The sequence below is a fragment of the Pimephales promelas genome, chromosome 12, assembly GCF_988280905.1.
Source record: "Pimephales promelas chromosome 12, fPimPro1.hap1.1, whole genome shotgun sequence".
NCBI classification, from domain to species: Eukaryota; Metazoa; Chordata; class Actinopteri; order Cypriniformes; family Leuciscidae; genus Pimephales; species Pimephales promelas.
The window spans coordinates 4,718,705-4,740,166 of NC_142780.1; the positions used below are offsets into that span (position 1 = coordinate 4,718,705).

Here is a 21,462-nt window from a genome sequence, read left to right on the forward strand (position 1 = left end):
CGTTAGGTGGCGTTATTAGGTTTCAAATCTAAGCTCCGCCCCTCAATTACGTTCCTGGCGCTGGTGTTGATTAGAATCTAACGCCGCCCCTCACTTCCGGTTCTGGCGCTGGGGTTCTGAAACTGGGGTTCTGAAACTGGTGGTGCTGCGGGTCTGCAGCTGGATACTATAGTGTTCTTGAAATAGTTTTGCCCACTGGAGAGCGTGGCCTGATAGCTGAGAAATGATGAATGCGATCTTTGCCATATCTGTGCAAAATGCATTTCAAACAGCAAGGTGCATTGGTGAAGAAAGCCAATGTCAATGTCACAAGAAAATGTCACTGGAAGGCAGATCGGGCGAGGAAGACGTGGCTTGCGGATCGACTGGCGAAGTTGATGGACCAGATCGGTGAACGGATCCGTTTGACAAGTTTTTTTTGCCCTATATACTGTTATAAGCTAAACAGTTTTTAGAGATAAAACTCTTTGCATTCGATAATCATGAAAACAGATTTCAGAGAGCGGTCAACTAGGTGATATTAGACCAAAGGTTCATTTTGCTCCAGAGTTCTCCTATAAGTTTGTAAAACCAATAACATTGATAGCGTATTTTTTACGGTAAAGTTCTGGTAATAACAGATGCCAGTTTTTTTTTTTTTTCCATAAAAACAACAGGATTTTTTTACAGATCCCATACCACCTAAACTATCCCTTACCCACCTCAATAGCAGCTGAAGTGTTTTGCAATAAAACATTTTTGTTATAAAACATTATAATTTTATTACAAATGATTAAAAAAATGTTCTCTAATATACTGTATGTGATGTTTTTTTCCTTTCCCAGTGGAGACCTCTTCTGTTCATCTTGCTCCATCTGTTCTGCTTCCGGTGTGATTTCCAGAGGCACATCATGCTCCGCCCCCTCAGTCATTCACAGACCACCTGGGTCTCAGAGGACCAATCAGAGATCAGCGCGCTGCCTCTCCTCCTCCTCAGCAAAGACAAAGGTTTCCATGGTAACGGTACACGCCAGTTTTAAATGCAGGCTTGTCTCTCTGACTGATGGGATTTACCATCTGCTCTTCAAACATCACGTATTCCTAATGAACGTGTGATTCGTTTATACTACAAATTTACAAAGTGCACAAAACACAAACATGCTTTTTACAAGATAAAATATAAGTCTTTGTTCAAATTAATTTTTTAAAAATATTTTTAATTTGTTGATGGTATAATTTAATACATTTAGATATTTACAGGACTATATGCATTTTCACATCACCAATTATATATGGAATCATCACCATTATCTTGAACTGATCATTTTTATTTTCTTGATATTATTATCTTGATTAGGCAAAATGTTAGTTATTTGCACTTATAGCCTAAAGATCCTTTGTCTGAAAGGTTTAAAATCATACAGATGTGTGATTCTCTAAAAACCCCTTTCCAAAAATGCACCGTTTCATAAAATGACTCTGATGCAAAAAGATTTACTGCAGGAAAGTAAACCAAACATTTCTGTGTAACAATTCTTGTGATGTATAAAGTCTCGCTCTCCAAAATCAATAAGAAGTGTTTCCTCATGTGACTGAGGACGGAGACAGGCTTCCTCTGTTCTGTTGAAAGGCTTCTTCCCTCTGGCAGGACGCAGCGGCTTCAACTCTTTGCTGCGATTCTCCACGGATGCCACAGTAATGTAATCCTTTTCCTGTCTTTTTTTATTCCTCCTATTAGAGAGGTGAAGTTCAGCCACTCACAAATGCCTAGACCACAAAAACAGTAAAAAATGCAGAAAACAAGGGAGAATAAAAGCTCACAGAGATCAACATATGCACCATATAAAGCACACTGCAAGTACACTACCAATTTTTAATAAATACATGCTGTTATTTTGAACTTTCTGTTCGTCAAAGAATCCTGAAATAATGCATCACAGTTTCCACAAAAATATGAAGAAGCACAGCTATTTTCAACAATGATAATAATAAGAATTGTATATGAGCATCAAATCAGCATATTGGAATGATTTCTTAGAATGATTTGAAAGGATCAGTGTTGTAGTGGAGACCAGCTCACTCGAGTCCGAGTCGAGACCGAGACCATAGAGGGTCGAGTCCAAGTCGAGACCGAGACCAAAGAGAGTCGAGTCCGAGTCGAGACCGAGACCAAAGAGAGTCGAGCCCGAGTCGACACCGAGACCAAAGAGGTCCGAGTCGAGACCAAGACCAAAGAGAGTCGAGTCCGAGTCAAGACCGAGACCAAAGAGAGTCGAGTCTGCGTCAAGACCGATACCAAAGAGAGTTGAGTCCGAGTCGAGACCAAGACCAAAGAGAGAGTCCGAGTCGAGACCAAGACCAAAGAGAGTCGAGTCCGAGTCGAGATCGATACCAAAGAGAGTTGAGTCCGAGTCAAGACCAAGACCAAAGAGAGTCGAGTCCGAGTCGAGATCGAGACCAAAGAGAGTTGAGTCAGAGTCGAGACCGAGACCAAAGAGAGTCGAGCCCGAGTCGAGACTGAGTCCAAAGAAGTCCGAGTCGAGACCAAGACCAAAGAGAGTCAAGTCCGAGTCAAGACTGAGACCAAAGAGAGTCGAGTCCGAGTAGAGACTGATACCAAAGAAGTCCGAGTCGAGACCAAGACCAAAGAGAGTCGAGTCCGAGTCGAGATCGATACCAAAGAGAGTTGAGTCCGAGTCGAGACCAAGACCAAAGAGAGTCGAGTCCGAGTCGAGACCGAGACCATAGAGGGTCGAGTCCGAGTAGAGACAGATACCAAAGAGGGTCGAGTCTGAGTCCAGATCGAGACCAAAGAAAGTCGGGTCCGAGTCGAGACCAAGACAAAAGAGAGTCGAGTCCGAGTCGAGACTGAGACCAAAGAGATTCGAGTCCGAGTCGAGACCGATACCAAAGAGAATTGAGTCCGAGTCGAGATCGAGACCATAGAGAGTCGAGTCCGAGTCGAGACCGAGACCAAAGAGAGTCGATTCTGAGTCGAGACCGAGACCAAAGAGATTCGAGTCCGAAGCGAGACCGATACCAAAGAGAATTGAGTCCGAGTCGAGATTTGAGACCATAGAGAGTCAAGTCCGAGTCGAGACCGAGACCAAAGAGAGTCGATTCTGAGTCGAGACCGAGATCAAAGAGAGTCGAGTCCGAGTCGAGACAGATACCAAAGAGAGTCGAGTCCGAGTCGAGATCGAGACCAAAGAGAGTCAAGTCCGAGTCGAGACCAAGACCAAAGAGAGTTGAGTCCGAGTCGAGATCGAGACCATAGAGAGTCGAGTCCGAGTCGAGACCAAGACCAAAGAGAGTCGAGTCCGAGTCGAGACTGAGACCAAAGAGAGTCGAGTCCGAGTCGAGTCCGAGTCAAGACTGAGACCAAAGAGAGGTAGGTAGGTAGGTAGTTTATTTATATAGCACAATTAAATACAATTTACATTGTCCAATGTGCTTTACAAAATTAATAAATATCATAAAAGACTGACAGCAAAACAGCAACAAAAGTTCAGGATTACATTTAAATAGACTACTGCAAGATAAGTGCTTCACCAGTTTAAAAAAGAGATACAGTGTAATAATGTTTTCTCATGAGTTAAATGCCTTGTCCAATAAGAGTGTTTTTAGCTTGGATTTAAAGACAGAAAGCGAAGAGGCCATTCTAATGGAAGTGGGCAAGTCATTCCATAGTCTGGGGCCAACTACAGAGAAGGCACGGTCCCCCCTGGACTTTAGTTTTGACTTAGGGATAGATAAGAGTCTCTGATTTGATGACCGTAGAGAGTCGAGTCTGAGTCAAAGAGAGTCGAGTCTGAGTCAAAACTGAGACCAAAGAGAGTTGAGTCTGAGTCGAGACCGATACCAAAGAGAGTTGAGTCCGAGTCGAGACCAAGACCAAAGGGAGTCGAATCCGAGTCAAGACTGAGACCAAAGAGAGTCGAGTCAGAGTTGAGACTGATACCAAAGAGGGTCAAGTCTGAGGTCGAGATCGAGACCAAAGAGAGTTGAGTCTGAGTCGAGATCGAGACCATAGAGAGTCGAGTTCGAGTCGAGATCGAGACCATAGAGAGTCGAGTCTGAGTCGAGACCAAGACCAAAGAAAAGTCGAGTCCGAGTCGAGACCGAGACCATAGAGGGTCGAGTCCGAGTCGAGACCAAGACCAAAGAGAGTCGAGTCTGAGTCGAGACTGAGTCCAAAGAGAGTCGAGTCCGAGACCAAAGAAAGTCGAGTTCGATTCGAGACCGATACCAAAGAGAGTCCAGTCCGAGTCGAGACTGAGTGTCACGGTGGACAGTTCCTCTGTTTCCTTCTAGTCTCGTGTTTATGTTGTTGTATGAATGCACGTGTGTGAGGGGCGTGTCTGTGTGGCATTACCTGATCCACTCCAGCTGCTCATCATCAATCATCACCAGCTGCAGTCGATCACCACCTTGCATATATACTCACCACTGTTCTCTCATCTTTGTCAGATCGTTGTTTGGTGTTGGTGTGTCCTTGTCCTGGTTCCTGGTTCCTGTATTCCTGATCGTCTCGTCCTCTGTGAAGTGTCGATCGTGCTCTGAGTTTGTTCTTCGTTTCCTGTGGACTTTCACCGTCTGTCTTCACTTCATCTGGTTGACCATCGAAGTCCCTGCGTCACCGTGTTTCTAGCTTACTGCATTGGACTGAGTTCTAATAAATCACTGTTCACTCGCAACTGCTTCCTGTGATATATTGCACCAGGACAGAACGATCTGACCGTCAAATGGGAGCAGCGAGTGCGGCACCCACATCCATCGAGGAGTTCGTACATCACAGCATTCAGAGAATGAACTCTCAGGAGAAGGAGATCGGCGACACGGGTCGCGCAGTTCAAGCTTTGGTGACGCAGGTGTCCGAGCTCACCCAGCAGATCCAGCGCCTACGTGTTCCCGCTGCGCCCCCCACACCTGCCGTTCCTCTCGCACCATCGGGAAGCCCCTCCCAGTCGGAACCCCGTTTGCCGGTACCAGAAGCATATTCGGGTGAGCCCTCATTTTGCAGAGCATTTCTAAACCGGTGTTCTATGCATTTTGCCTTGCAGCCACGCACTTTTTCCAACGAACAGACCAAGGTTGCATTTGTACTGACTTTATTGACTGGGAGAGCGGCACTCTGGGGAACGGCGGTGTGGGAGAACCAGAACCCATGCTGTGCCTCGTTCCAGGACCTGTCGAACGAGATGAAGAAAGTGTTCGACAGGTCAGTATCAGGAAGAGAGGCGGCCAGAACGTTGGCGGAACTTCGCCAAGGAAGACGTTCAGTATCGGAGTTCTCAATCGAGTTCAGGACCCTGGCGGCGGAGTGTGGCTGGAACGAGGAGGCGCAGTGGGACATGTTCCTGCATGGGCTGGCTGACCACGTCCAGAAGGAGATCTACGCCCTGGATCTCCCCACGACTCTCAACGGCCTGATTGACCTCGCCTTACGGGTGGACGCTCGACTGTCCAGAGTCGAGCGCAGAACAACTTCCACCCGTACGTTCGGAGAGATGGACGTCCAGCGATCCAGCGGCAGGGACGTGGTCAGTCCCGTCAACGATCACGAGCCTATGCAGGTGGGTCGAGCTCGGCTTTCCCGGGAGGAGAGGGAGAGGCGGAGGTCCCAGGGCCTTTGCCTGTATTGCGGAGGGACTGGTCATTATGCTTACAGCTGCCCGGTAAAAGGCCAAGCCCGACAGTAAACGTGAGGCTACTGTCGGGTGGGATCTCCGCCAGGAAGACCTCATCAGATACATCTACTTCCACTCTCCTCTCGGTAAGACTGAGATGGTCAACTAATCAACACGACTGTCTTGCACTACTGGATTCCGGGGCGGAAGGTAATTTTATGGATTTTAATTTTGCACGCACTTTTCAAATTCCCCTCCGTTCCCTCGATCACCGGATTTCTGTGCACGCATTAAATGGTCAAGAACTCCCCACCATCTCACACAGAACCGAAGATATCACTCTCATCACCTCTGGCAACCACACCGAGACTATTTCTTTTCTGATTTTGGACTCACCCCTGGCACCCGTTGTTCTTGGACATCCTTGGCTCATCAAACACAACCCCCGTGTGGACTGGATTCATAAAGCTGTGCTGGAGTGGAATAAGGAATGTCATAAGTCTTGTCTGGTGTCTGCTTGTTCGTCTGTACCTGTTTCTGTGTTACAGGAGGAGGCGGGGGATTTGTCTAACGTGCCCGCGGAGTATCTAGACCTGAAGGAAGTGTTCAGTAAGTCTCGTGCTGCTTCTCTCCCTCCGCATCGTCCCTATGACTGTGCGATAGATTTACTGCCAGGTAAGTCTCCGCCTAAAGGCAAGTTATTTTCACTTTCGATTCCTGAAAGAGAGGCTATGGAGAAATATATTTCTGATTCTCTAGCAGCCAAGTTCATTCGCCCTTCCTCTTCTCCAGCGGGGGCGGGGTTCTTTTTTGTGGGGAAGAAGGATGGATCGCTGCGACCTTGCATTGATTACCGAGGGTTGAATAACATCACGGTAAAGAATACTTATCCTTTGCCGTTGATGTCTTCAGCCTTCGAGAGGTTGCAGGGAGCATCCATTTTCACGAAATTGGACTTACGTAATGCATATCATTTGGTTCGCATCAGGGAGGGTGATGAATGGAAAACTGCTTTTAACACCCCTAGGGGGCACTTTGAATATTTGGTCATGCCGTTCGGATTGTCCAACTCCCCAGCAGTTTTCCAGGCATTGGTCAATGACGTGCTGCGAGACATGATCGACCAATTCATTTATGTCTACCTGGACGACATATTGATTTTTTCTTCGTCTCTCCAGGAACATGTGCAGCACGTCCGTCGAGTGCTTCAGAGGCTGCTAGAGAATGGGCTTTTTGTCAAGGCGGAGAAATGCGATTTTCATGCACAGTCTGTTCCCTTTCTAGGATACATCGTGTCGTCCGAGGGGATGCGGATGGACCCTGAGAAGATCAAGGCTGTGGTGGATTGGCCAAGCCCAGATTCACGCAAGGCCCTGTTGAGGTTTCTGGGGTTCGCCAATTTTTACCGGCGTTTCATTCGCAATTTCAGCCAGCTAGTCGCGCCTCTGACTGCCTTGACCTCCCCCCGAACTGCGTTCAGGTGGTCCGACTCAGCCGAGGCTGTGTTCGCTAAACTGAAAAGCCGCTTTGTTTCAGCTCCAATCTTAATAACCCCTGATTCATCACGTCAGTTCGTGGTGGAGGTCGACGCATCAGAGGTGGGAGTAGGAGCGGTGTTATCCCAGCGTTCACCTGTGGACGACAAGATGCATCCTTGCGCGTTTTTTTCACATCGTTTATCTCCAGCCGAACGCAATTATGACATTGGTAACAGAGAGTTGTTGGCAGTCAAGTTGGCGTTGGAAGAGTGGCGCCACTGGTTAGAAGGGTCGGGGGTACCTTTTATCGTCTGGACCGATCACAAGAACCTTGAATACATTAGAACTGCCAAAAGATTGAACTCCAGGCAGGCTCGGTGGGCACTTTTTTTCGGTCGTTTTGATTTCACTCTCTCCTACCGTCCGGGTTCCAAGAACATCAAACCGGACGCTTTATCTCGCATATTTGATTTTTCCGATCGCCCGTCTACTCCCGAGTGTATTTTACCCGAAACCATATTCGTTTCAACACTCACATGGGAGATCGAAGCGAAGGTCAAGAGAGCCTTAGAAGGGGTAACGCCTCCGCCCGGTTGCCCACCGAATCGTCTGTTTGTGCCGGAGGGATTACGGTCTGACGTTATTCAGTGGGGTCACAGTTCCAACGTAGCCTGTCATCCAGGAGTTACTCGCACTGGTTTTTTAGTCAAGCAACGGTTTTGGTGGCCACGTATGGCTCGCGACGTTCACGATTTTGTTTTGGCTTGTTCAGTTTGTGCTATTGGTAAGTCTTCCAATCAACCTCCAGATGGGTTACTTCAACCGCTGCCGGTGCCTTCGAGACCCTGGTCCCATATCGCTCTAGATTTCATTACCGCCCTCCCACCCTCTCAGGGTAACACAGTGATTTTAACTGTGGTGGACCGATTCTCGAAGGCAGCACATTTCATCCCCTTACCCAAATTACCTTCAGCTAAGGAAACAGCGGTTACGATCGTAGATCACGTCTTTCGGTTACATGGCCTCCCGATGGACGTGGTTTCCGACAGGGGTCCCCAATTTGTGTCCAAATTTTGGCGAGAATTTTGTAAATTACTGGGGGCGACTGTTAGTCTGTCCTCTGGGTTTCACCCCCAGAGCAATGGTCAAACTGAGAGAGCCAACCAAGATGTGGAAAGAACGTTGCGGTGCATGGTTTCCAAGAACCCTTCCTCTTGGAGTCAGCAACTGTCAATGGTGGAGTACGCCCACAATACGTTACCAGTGTCATCTACGGGCCTATCTCCGTTTGAGTGTAGTGTAGGTTACCAGCCACCAATCTTTCCCAGTCTGGAATCCGAAGTCGCGGTCCCCTCCGCCCACGCCTTCATCCAGAGGTGTCATCGCACTTGGACTAGAGCCCGTGAGACTCTACTCCAAGTGGGAGCGCGCACCAAGGCCAAAGCCGATCGCCACCGGCGGAAGCCTCCCGTATACGTCGTCGGTTCCAAAGTGTGGCTTTCTACCAAGAACATTCCTCTCCGATCCGTCTCGAATAAACTTGCTCCCAAATTTATTGGCCCATTTGCTGTCACCAAGATCGTTAGTCCGGTGGCAGTCCGCCTTCAACTTCCTCTTGCGTACAAGAGAATTCATCCCGGGTTCCATGTATCCAAAGTCAAGCCCGTGTTTTATGCTCGCATTAATCCGCCAGTCCCGGTTCCTCCACCGCCGCGACTCGTAGATGGGGAACCATCCTATTCGGTCAATCGCATTCTGGATTCTAGACGGAGGGGACGCGGATTCCAGTACTTGGTGGACTGGGAAGGTTACGGTCCGGAGGAGAGAAGTTGGGTTCCTGCTAGAGACATTCTGGATCACTCTCTTATCGATGATTACAATCGACAGGTAAGGGAGTCTGAGAACGCCAGGAGGCGTTCTTAGGGAGAGGGGTACTGTCACGGTGGACAGTTCCTCTGTTTCCTTCTAGTCTCGTGTTTATGTTGTTGTATGAATGCACGTGTGTGAGGGGCGTGTCTGTGTGGCATTACCTGATCCACTCCAGCTGCTCATCATCAATCATCACCAGCTGCAGTCGATCACCACCTTGCATATATACTCACCACTGTTCTCTCATCTTTGTCAGATCGTTGTTTGGTGTTGGTGTGTCCTTGTCCTGGTTCCTGGTTCCTGTATTCCTGATCGTCTCGTCCTCTGTGAAGTGTCGATCGTGCTCTGAGTTTGTTCTTCGTTTCCTGTGGACTTTCACCGTCTGTCTTCACTTCATCTGGTTGACCATCGAAGTCCCTGCGTCACCGTGTTTCTAGCTTACTGCATTGGACTGAGTTCTAATAAATCACTGTTCACTCGCAACTGCTTCCTGTGATATATTGCACCATGACACTGAGACCAAAGAGAGTCCAGTCCGAGTCGACACCGAGACCAAAGAAGTCCGAGTCGAGACCAAGACCAAAGAGAGTCGAGTCCGAGTCAAGACTGAGACCAAAGAGAGTCGAGTCCGAGTCGACACCGAGACCAAAGAAGTCCGAGTCGAGACCAAGACCAAAGAGAGTCGAGTCCGAGTCAAGACTGAGACCAAAGAGAGTCGAGTCCAAGTAGAGACCGATACCAAAGAGAGAGTCCGAGTCGAGACCGAGACCAAAGAGAGTCGAGCCCGAGTCGACACCGAGACCAAAGAAGTCCGAGTCGAGACCAAGACCAAAGAGAGTCGAGTCCGAGTCAAGACTGAGACCAAAGAGAGTCGAGTCCAAGTAGAGACCGATACCAAAGAGAGTCGAGTCCGAGTCGAGACCAGAGAGGTTGGATAACCTAAGGTTGGGTCTTAAACCAGCCATACTCAAACCACATATTCTTGTCTTCAAGAATGTGTAAAATATTTGGTGGAAACAATAAAATTGGCACCATACTCAAAGAGTAAACCAAATATACCATGGTAAGGTATAAAGGTGTAAAGGTAATCAGACATTTTCAATACATAGTTGAGCTAGACGCTCCACATCAGATCACATCACACACATTCCCGCCTCTAGTTTGCTATCATGGTTGGTCATTAATTAGATCATCACACCTGTTTGTATTCTGTTTATTATCTTGATTATTTAAACTCTCCAGTTCCTTCAGTTCATTGACACACTGTTTCGTTGTGTTTTAACTGCGCGGATTACCTGAGTTATCTTTGTTTAAATAACCTATTATTTTTACCTTTTTCGTCAACTTTTTTCATCTTCGGACCAACAATAGAAAGCAGTTATTTTAATTTGTAATAATGTCACGGTTCTTACTACGGTATATCTTATCAAATAAATGCCTTGGAAACTTTTGAAAAGTTATATACATAAAAACCAGTGTGTTTCTATGCAGAGGATGATATTGTGGGTGGTTGCTCTAAAGTCAGAAGAATCCACCCCCATGTCTCTTTGATATTCTGGTCTCTGCTCAAGTCAATCAATGGGATTTTTATACCTTTTATTGTCCACCGAGTGGATAATGGATGATTATTTCCACACTGAAGTTTAAAACTCAAGTTTAGGGGTTTGTTTCAATCCATATGGGTGATATGCGCTCAAATTAAACAAGTCTGTCATAACTGTTACACTTCATCATTGTAGATCCCCAGCTGCCATTACACTGAATAGATTAATCTCTGGCAATCTCTAATGGCAGCAATTAGAGACCGTGCTTTACGCTACCCAGCTGCTACATGCCCTGTCATTCAGCTACCAGCTGCCCAGAGAGGTCACATGTGACCATCCCCCGTCCCGCCACGGCACACACACTTTAATACAAGCTTCAATTAAAGCATCTTGTGTGGAACAAATGCACTGACCGTAATGCTTTTTGCTAGTGCGTCATGGTTACAAGTAAACAATGAGTCAATAAGACAAAGGCAAAAACTAGTAATCACACATTTTGCCAAAATTGAGAACCAGGTCTTATGATCCGTCCTGTGATAGATGGGTTTGACTCCACTGAGATCAGATTCAGAGAAAACGCATCAAAATTCTTTTCAAATTCAATCAAACAATTAAAAGGGCAGTATGACTGGGCAAGAAAGGAAGACAACAGACATAATGCCAGTGTGTGTGTGTCTGGATGTGATGGAGTCCCAGATGGTGTGTGACTGCAGATGCACTGGGGTGGAGCCCGATGTATTGATCATGTCAGTCTAGAGGAGAGAACAGAATCCTGGCCTCACACAAGATCCAAAAACATAAATATCAATTATGAAACTTTTATAGTAGTTACTGGATATAAATTTTAAGATTTTATGCTGTAAATATTTATGTTTTAAAAAAGGTATCAATGTAATTGTGTGTGTTACCTTTTTATGATAAACAAACAAGAGCTAGACAGATTTCCGATATAAACAGACAGACAGACAGATAGACAGATAGATAGATAGATAGATAGATAGATAGATAGATAGATAGATAGATAGATAGATAGATAGATAGATAGATAGATAGATAGATAGATAGATAGACTATACGTGCTCAAACGTCTATGACGGTGTTCAAGTCTCCGCCTAGCAGTGACGTCACCTCGTGAATATTGATCCATTTTAATGGTGGTTTTAGGACGCTGTACACTGCCATTATTTTAACCCTGCGCCATGAAGATGGGAAGATGAGATCCTAAAAGGTAAGAAGTGTGTTCATCTGTTATTGTGGGATGTTTAAGTATGTTTTCTTTAGATCTGTAGCTCGAGCGGGTACAAAGAATGGCTTAAACGATTCATTCACCTTGGAAAGGTTACAAGATACCTAATCATTGTTACGTCAATATACGAATCAGTATGAGAATGACAAAAATAAAGTCCTGTTTTACATGGACACGAGCCGATCTAAGATGTAACGATAGCCTAAATGGATGTAAGGAGCCGGTGTTTTAGCAGTGTCTCTGCACTGATGCTTCTCATTTTAATCTCAGCTGCTGGCACATGATCGATGTCTTTATTATTATTTTTGTTTTGTTTTTTATTCCAGTCGTCATGATGTCACTCGGGCCCACACGAAAAACACTCGGTACAGTGAACGAAATAGGCTAATTTTTATCTAAAAAGCCGGGTATGCTAACATTACCTCAAATAATAGGCTCTGTTCTACCAGAGACTTGATGTAAAAGAACAGGCCAATCTGCTGCATGAGCCCCACCATGATGATGACAACATCTGATCTGCCATTATAACATCCTCTGGCTTCAGACCAATCAATCAGATCGACACCCTGTTAGCCTCACTGTTTTTATTCAAGTCTGAAATATTGTTCAATTGCATTATCCAGAAAGCATTAGAGATACGTTCATGGCACCGCTGCCTTTATTTTTTTAAGAGCCAACCATCAATAAAATATTAAAGCTGTTTTCCCCCCTCACAGCTTCATGAAGAAATGGATTTTGCACACGTGAACTCGCACAGATGACAGAATGGACTCTGTGGAAAGCATGAAGCAACAGCAGCGCGCGTCCTCGCCAGCCAGATTCAAAGACTCGCCGACGAAAGCGGCGTCCAAAAGCGCGGCTACTAAAGGCGTCGCGTCGAAGCCCGGCGGTAAAAGCAGCCGCAGTAATTCTCCGGTCACTGTCCACGCCGGGAAAGATAAACACGCGGCTAAAGGCGCGGCCGCTGTCCACGCGAGCGGTGCTGAAAGCCCGACTCTGAGAAGGGCGGAGAAGAACAAGAGCATCGAGGAGCGCAGCAGCTCGTCCGAGGAGCCCTTCACCGCAGAGGAGTCTCTGTTGGGGGCCGAAGCTGCTCGGGTGGTTTCCGATCAGCCGAGCTCCACGAAATCCTCTCAGGGCAAACGGGAGACCGCGAGAGCCGATGGAGGCAAGCAGACGCCGGCCAAGAGTGCGGTAGGATGCGGCCCGGGCTTCTGGAGGGAGGGATGCTTGCAGTCTGAACTCATACAGTTTCACATGAACAAAAGCCTGAAGAAAGAAAGCGGAATGGCAACGAAGACCCCGAGCTCGCCGGTGACGGAGCCGCAGATGCCGCACGCGCCGCACGCGGAGGCGAAACGGCCCTCAGAGGCTTTACCTCCGCCAAACCTGGAGCTGCAGGAGGATATCGAGAAACTAGAGGAGGAGAACGAATACCTTAAGGTAGGAGGATGCGATAATACTGATGGTGCTTGTGTTAATGTGAGTGGAAATATGGGTCTGTTTAAAAACAAATAAAAAATGCATGCGATAGCCTACAACAGAAGTGCTGTTACACTTCTGTTGTAATGAATGTGATTTTATTTTTGAATGAAATGAATTAAACCATTCTGGGAACAAAGGAGAAATTAATTTAAAGTGGTTTTGCCTAAGAAATGGTAATTCATTTGATAAATTATTTAAAGAGCATATTAATACTTGAACGATATTTGTCCAAATCAAAGTGTGGTATAACTATAATGCAGGGATGTGTTGTCATTGTGAGAAGAAAACAATCCAACCCTTTACATGACTGTGATTCAAGGGTTGTTAATCATTTAATAAATATATACACTACTGATTTTTTTAAATAGCCTCCAATGATCACCTGCATTTATTTGATACAAAATACAGAAAAAAAGATGAAATATTATTACAGTTTAAAAATAACTTGTTTTCTATATGAATATATTTTAAAGAGTAATTTATTCCTGTGATCAAAGTTGAATATGAATTCAGTGTTACATGATCCTTCAGAAATCATTTTAAAATTATGATTTTTTTGCTCAAGGAACATTTATGATTAATATCAATGTTGAAAACAGATGTGTCCAATTTCTTGTTTAGTTTTTCACTTAGATGAATAAAAAGTTTAAAAGAACAGCATTTATCTGAAATACCAATACCATTCAAAAGTTTGGGGTTAGTAAGATTTTTTTTCTTAATCTTAAAGAAAGAAATTAACACTTTTATTCATCAAGGAACCAATAAACTGATCAAACATTTCAAATAAATTGATCAAATTTATGTTACAAAAGATTTCTGTGTCAGATAAATGCTATACTTTTGAAACTTTCTATTCATCAAATAATCCTGAAAAATTGTACATAACAGTTTTCAACATATGATAATAATCAGAAATCTTTCTTGAGCAGCAAATCAGATTATTAGAGTAATTCTGAAGGGTCATGTGACACTGAAGACTGGAGGAATTTTTTCTTTTTCTTTTTATTTATTTGCACCTTAGAATTAGAACAACAGAAAAAAGGACAATGATAATAATAACAATTCAAAACATATAAACAAAAAATAAGATAAATATTATAAATTTAATGAAGTGCAGGAAGAGGCAAAAAACCCCAACTCCACCCATAGACAAAATAAAAATAAAAAAAAAAACAGAGCAAAAAAACAAAAACAAAAAACACTAGAAACAAACAACAACAACAAAAAAAAACATTTTACTGCATAAAATAGCAACAAACTAGTGAGATACATTTATCTATAACGCACACAATACACGCATACACATGTATGTGTACACACACACACAACATCAACCACAATTTAATAACAATATAGTAATATATAAAAATCAAATAAGAAATATATACTTAATCAGAATTCAAAACATAAAAATAAAATGGTTTCTATATGAAAAATTCAGAACAGCAGTTAAATGGGCTTTTAAATATCAATGATGTTGAATGATGTTGAAAATACAGCAGAATAAATTATGTTTAAATTTTTCAATTTCACTGTTTTTACTTTATTTCAGATCAAATAAGTGCAGCCTTATTTGAAAAGACCAGAAAAGATCCCAGATCCCAAACAAGTTTGAAAAATGTTTGAAAACTGTAATAATTTTTCAAAACTTTTGTTTTTAAAGTGCAATAAAAATAGATAGATAGAGTGTAATAACTTTTTTAAAACCTAGCCAACTTGTCGTTTGGCGCATGGATTTTACCGTAGACATATTTTGTAGTTGTCACTAACCCTGCACATAAAAATGATATTTCGCTATTTTAACATGAACTTGTGTGATTCATAAGCATGAAATTGAAGAAATGCGAGCGGAGATGGACGAAATGAGGGACACGTTCTACGAGGAGGACGCCTGTCAGTTGCAGGACATGCGGCGTGAACTGGAGAGAGCCCACAAGAACTGCCGAATCCTTCAGTATCGCCTGCGGAAGGCAGAGAGGAAGCGGATGCGATTCGCAGAAACAGGGGAAATCGACGGGGAGCTGCTGAGGAGCCTGGAGCAGGACCTAAAGGTAGACTCAAATCCTGAAGGCAAACTACGATGCCTGTAAACAATAAATGCGCAGCACTGTAGAAACAGTCAAAAATACTGAACCACAAAACAACAAGGAACGAGAGAAGCGTCAGTAACAAGACAACGATGTCCTTTCCTCTGCCAGGTGGCCAAGGATGTGTCTGTGCGACTGCACAATGAACTGGAGAATGTGGAGGAGAAACGAACGAAAACAGACGAAGAGAATGAAAGACTGAGGGAACAGCTGATTGAAGTTGAGGTGACAAAGCAGGCTTTACAGAACGAGCTGGAGAAGACCAAAGAGGTGAGAGCATCTGGAAGTAAAACTGAACAGGGAGACATTTGAACTAACCACTATAATAAACTAACTAAATTTCTGCTTAAAGGTATGTGCTTTTAGACAAACTGAACAAAACCATGATTTTTGATTAGACCAATATAATGCACTTTAAAGGGTACATATCATGCTTTTAAATCATTCATTTTTACTTATAAATCATACATTTGTGGTCTATATAAAGCATAATTGCAATGCTTGGGTCTGAATTCCTCATTATTATAGCTCCACAGGCCCCTTTTCTACCCCTTTTCTGATGTGCGTCTGTTAGTAACCCGTTTCAAAGCGGCCCCTTTAAATAAAATGGAGTTGCGTCTTTCCCCGCCCGCTCTCCGGGTCGCTGAGTTCACACTTGATTCAACTCCCCGCGTTCGGCCATTATTGTAGTTTGATAAGAGATGTACGATTATATACTATATATAGCTTCAAAGTACATTTTTAGTCACTCATTAACAAAATGTCAACAACGGAAGACTTGTCCACCAAGCCTTACATATCCGAGCCAGAGCGAGCGAGTTGATAAAGACGACGACGAACCTGCAGAACAACGTCTCCATATGGATGCAGGGGTATATAACGTTAAGTTAACTATGTTGTGTTATAAGTGAAAGTCGACTATTTCTCTTGTTAAAACACTGACAAGATAAATGACTACGGTCTAATCTTACCACAAAAAATCTGTATTAATAATAATATAATAACTTACGTGTAGAAAAGCATCAGAAAACACAGCAGCTAAATGATAGAAGGAATTTACCCCTCATTCAGGTGAAGTCGATTGGCAAACCCTTCTTTATACTGGCGGAGGTTGTTGAAGTGGGAATCCTTGAAGTGCTTCAGGTCACTACATCCAACAACCGAACATTTTGACTTGCCCTCTCGTAACTTCTGCATCATTAAGCTCGGACTACAAAATCGGAGCGAGAAATAATAATGGCGGATTGCTCGAAGTGTTGGATCGGTAGTCAATGTCCTTATTTGGCAGTTCCGCTGCAAATACGGTGACGTTGTAGTTTAAAAAAACATCATAGAAAACAGAAAAATCTGAGCAGGTTGAAAAATATGTCCAAAACAGAATATAAAGATATAAACGAAGCACCTGAAGAGAATAATTTCATCGTTTCTGTACTTATAAACACTCCAAATACACAACAAAATGCATTTAAGGGCTAAAAAAGTGGATTTTGCATGATATGTCCCCTTTAACTAAATGAAAGTCATTTCACTTGTTTTAGTGTAGATAAGGAAGTTCCATCATGTTTATTCCAATGCATTGCAGCTTTCTCTGAAACGAAGAGGAAAAGATGTAAAGGCATCAGAGAAGAGGACTCCACAAACCCCAACAGAGGTAAGAGACATTGGGATTTAAAATTTGTGCTATAAGCAAAATCCTTTGCCAACCCGTTGGCTGCCTAAACAAAGGTGCAAGCAGAGCCGGCAAAAAGAGATAACCTGCATTCATTATTTTGTAGTCATACCTGTTCCTATGCCCTTGATTTGCACCAACAATATCAATGCACTAACAATTTGACAGCAAATTCGACACCATTTTCCAAACTATAATTTCTTCCGTAGGAGGAAAATGAAGATCTAAAATGCCAGTTGGCCTTCATCAAGGAAGAGGCCATCTTGATGCGGAAGAAAATGGCTAAGATAGACAAAGAGAAGGACCGTTTAGAGCAGGAGCTCCATAAGTACCGCTCCTTTTACGGTGATGTAGACAGTCCTCTTCCCAAAGGTGAGGCTGGAGGTCCCCCCACCACCCGAGAGTCCGAACTGAAGCTCCGTCTGCGCCTGGTGGAAGAAGAAGCCAACATCTTAGGTCGCAAAATCGTGGAGCTGGAGGTAGAGAACCGTGGGCTGAAGGCCGAGTTGGATGACATGCGCGGGGACGAGCTGGCCGGTGGGACGACTGACCCGTCGTCCAGAGAGCAGAGCGAGGCGCTGTCCGAAATGCGGCAACAGCTGCAGTTGGTGGAGGATGAGGCTGAACTTCTGCGCCGTAATTTGGCTGACGTGGAAGAGCAGAACCAGAAAATGACCAGCGAGCTCAACAAGCTCAAATACAAGGCAGGGTCACACGAGGGCTCGCGCTACAACAGCGGGGCGGTCGATGGAGCAAAGTTTGAAGCTCTGCAGGAAGAGCTGAAGGTCGCCAGGCTGCAGATCAACGAACTGAGCGGGAAGGTGATGCAGTTGCAGTATGAAAACCGTGTGCTGCTGTCCAACATGCAGCGCTACGATCTGGCGTCTCACCTGGGCATCCGCGGCAGCCCGAGGGACAGCGACGCTGAGAGCGACTGTGGCCGCAGAGAAAGCGACGATGACTGCTCTCGGCTCACGCCGCATCGCAAACGTGAGGGTCCCGTTGGCGGGGAAAGCGACTCGGAGGAGGTCCGCAACATCCGGTGCCTCACTCCTACTCGCTCCCTCTACGCCCCGGAGGGACGTTTTTTACCGAGAAGTTTCAAGGACCGCCAGCAGATGATGGATATCCGTATGGAGGCGGAAAGATTGAGCAGGACCATCGATAGACTCATTGCTGATACCAGCACCATTATTGCAGAAGCTCGTGTTTACGCGACCAACGGTGAGCTGTTTGGAAGAATGGATGATGACGATGAGGGCGGTCGAATACGAGAGCACGAGCTGCTTTACCGGATCAATGCTCAGATGAAAGCTTTCAAGAAGGAGCTGCAGAACTTCATCGACCGCCTGGATGTCCCAAAACCAGAGGAACGAGAAACTGAAGAACCTCTGTCAGTAAGTACAAATAAACTCAAGACTTACACAAACCTATTGTGCTTTTTTAGAAATATCCTTTCATGTAGTGTGCTATATAGCTGTTTGTGAATGTAAAAGGTCTACAAAGTTTCAAAGATCAAAGTGCTTGATAAATGGAGTTTTTGTCTCTGAAAAGAAAGAAGTGATTCCGAACTGCCCGAAACAAGTCATCAGTAATTCCAGTCTTCCTGCTCAACAAATTTGCATAATGCCAGCCTTTGGTCTTCATTGGCTGCCAGTGAACAATGTCTACCTGATTCCGCCCTCAAACACTGTATACAGTTGGGGGCGGGGCAACATAGACATACTATATTTATAGTTGAGGCCTGGAAGAGTTTGGTTCGTGTTGTTGGTTCATGTCGAAACGATGCTGTTTTCTGTGCTGCTGAAAATACCAATTGAATAGACCAATTGCAACAGACTAAGCCATCTGACCAATCAGAGCAGAGGAGACCAATCACAACAGATTGGGTCATGTGACCAATCAGAGCAGAGTAGACCAATCGCAACAGACTAAGCCATCTGACCAATCAGAGCAGAGTAGACCAATCGCAACAGACTGGGTCATCTGACCAATCAGAGCAGAGTAGACCAATCGCAACAGACTGGGCCATCTGACCAATCAGAGCAGAGTACACCAATCGCAACAGACTAAGCCATCTGACCAATCAGAGCAGAGTAGACCAATCGCAACAGACTGGGTCATCTGACCAATCAGGGCAGAGTAGACCAATCATAACAGACTAGGCCATCCGACCAATCAGAGCAGAGTACACCAATCGCAACAGACTAAGCCATCTGACCAATCAGAGCAGAGTAGACCAATCATAACAGACTGGGTCATCTGACCAATCAGAGCAGAGTAGACCAATCACAAAAGAATGGGCCATCTGACCAATCAGAGCAGAGTAGACCAATCGCAACAGACTGGGTCATCTGACCAATCAGAGCAGAGTAGACCAATCACAAAAGACTGGGCCATCTGACCAATCAGAGCAGAGTAGACCAATCATAACAGACTGGGTCATCTGACCAATCAGAGCAGAGTAGACCAATCACAACAGACTGGGCCATCTGACCAATCAGAGCAGAGTAGACCAATCGCAACAGACTGGGCCATCTGACCAATCAGAGCAGAGTAGACCAATCGCAACAGACTGGGCCATCTGACCAATCAGAGCAGAGTAGACCAATCGCAACAGACTGGGCCATCTGACCAATCAGAGCAGAGTAGACCAATCATAACAGACTAGGCCATCTGACCAATCAGAGCAGAGTTGACCAATCACAACAGACTGGGTCATCTGACCAATCAGAGCAGAGTAGACCAATCACAATAGAATGGGCCATCTGACCAATCAGAGCAGAGTAGACCAATCGCAACAGACTGGGCCATCTGACCAATCAGAGCAGAGTAGACCAATCGCAACAGACTGGACCATCTGACCAATCAGAGCAGAGTAGACCAATCGCAACAGACTGGGCCATCTGACCAATCAGAGCAGAGTAGACCAATCGCAACAGACTGGGCCATCTGACCAATCAGAGCAGAGTAGACCAATCATAACAGACTTGGCCATCTGACCAATCAGAGCAGAGTAGACCAATCACAACAGACTGGGTCATCTGACCAATCAGAGCAGAGTAGACCAATCATAACAGACTAGGCCATCTGACCAATCAGAGCAGAGTTGACCAATCACAACAGACTGGGTCATCTGACCAATCAGAGCAGAGTAGACCAATCACAATAGAATGGGCCATCTGACCAATCAGAGCAGAGTAGACCAATCGCAACAGACTGGGCCATCTGACCAATCAGAGCAGAGTAGACCAATCGCAACAGACTGGACCATCTGACCAATAGGCTCTCAGAAAGGAAGGGTTTAGAGCGACCACATTCTTTATCGAAATATTTCAGACACTGAGAAATGAGGTGATGTTGCAATGTGTACTATGAGAAAACTGAAGTGTTTTTTTATATCTTAGATGTATGTAAACTTATTGTAGGAGACCCCACAATCGCATATCACATATTACAATCGCATAATGAGGCACTTTAAAGCAAAAGTTTAACAGAAATTAACATTCAATCATTATTTAACCACCCTCATGACATCCCTACTGTATTTTTTCACCAAATTAGACATTTTGAAGAATCACACAAGTTTATTGTAATTTCATCTGTCAAGCCCCAAAAAGGACAAAAAGCACCATAAAGCACGAGTAAATTAGTCCAAATGAATTATATTCATAAATATGTTTGCATGATGTTATTGATTTCAGACTTGAGGTGATGTGAAAAAGTGTGCCATGTTTGATGTGACAGCTATGGTGGAGAGAAGGAGTTTAGAGGATGCCAGTTTTGGTCTGTTTGTCACACAAGGCAATCGGGATATAATGCATGTGTAAAAAAATGGCATACAGATTCTTCAAATTTTACATGAATAAATAAATGCATACATACAATAACAGCATATGGGGCTGTAGTAATGATGAGTAAATAAACTCTTTTTTTGGGGTGAATTATACCATTAAATTTTTACATACTGTATAATAAGGTTTGTTTAATGGATGATTGTGATATTCACTTGTTTTCCTCAATATTTATCATATAATGCATACTGCACTTTTCTGCCTTCCTATAGACTCACTGATACTCTCTTTCTTCCATTTCCTCTTCCATTTTGATATCAACCCAGATGTTTCAACCTATTATTTTGCTTATTCTCATTCTTGTTTTATTCTCATCTTTATCGTATGCCACTATTTTCAAACTAGTCTTTCTTTTCACTCTTTTCTTTGTTCTGTAAATTTCATTTATTTCATTTGTTGTACAGTTTTGTTACTTTCTTCCTTTTGTTTTTGTTCTGTTTTCTTAGTTTGTCATATTGATTTTGGACATGTCATCAAGGTTACACATGGGACAGGAAGCGATGATCATTTCAGGCACAGACTACAGTCACTCAACCAAACGCAAGCGTCCACTCACAATCTGCTTCACTGTTTGTATATTCAGTTTATTTGGTGAGTATTTTTTGTGTGTCTTTTTAATTA

General features: G+C 44.3%; 1 protein-coding gene across 1 annotated transcript; it reads left to right on the top strand.

Annotated features, from left to right (window-relative positions):
• Positions 1–11,580: 11,580 nt before the first annotated feature.
• Positions 11,581–21,393, top strand: mtcl3 (MTCL family member 3). Its single transcript, XM_039651313.2, has 7 exons — positions 11,581–11,728; positions 12,463–13,189; positions 15,058–15,282; positions 15,430–15,588; positions 16,901–16,969; positions 17,197–18,384; positions 21,108–21,393. Exons 2-7 carry the CDS (start codon positions 12,512–12,514, stop codon positions 21,216–21,218), a joined length of 2,430 nt encoding a protein of 809 aa, XP_039507247.1. The 5' UTR covers positions 11,581–11,728; positions 12,463–12,511; the 3' UTR covers positions 21,219–21,393.
• Positions 21,394–21,462: the final 69 nt, after the last annotated feature.

Bases quoted from the DNA above. Each gene is read 5' to 3' on its own strand.
- mtcl3 (XM_039651313.2), top strand. From the start codon at position 12,512: ATGGACTCTGTGGAAAGCATGAAGCAACAGCAGCGCGCGTCCTCGCCA. The intron at 15,283-15,429 runs GTAGACTCAAAT...TTCCTCTGCCAG, and splicing joins GCCTGGAGCAGGACCTAAAG to GTGGCCAAGGATGTGTCTGT. The intron at 16,970-17,196 runs GTAAGAGACATT...TTTCTTCCGTAG, and splicing joins CTCCACAAACCCCAACAGAG to GAGGAAAATGAAGATCTAAA.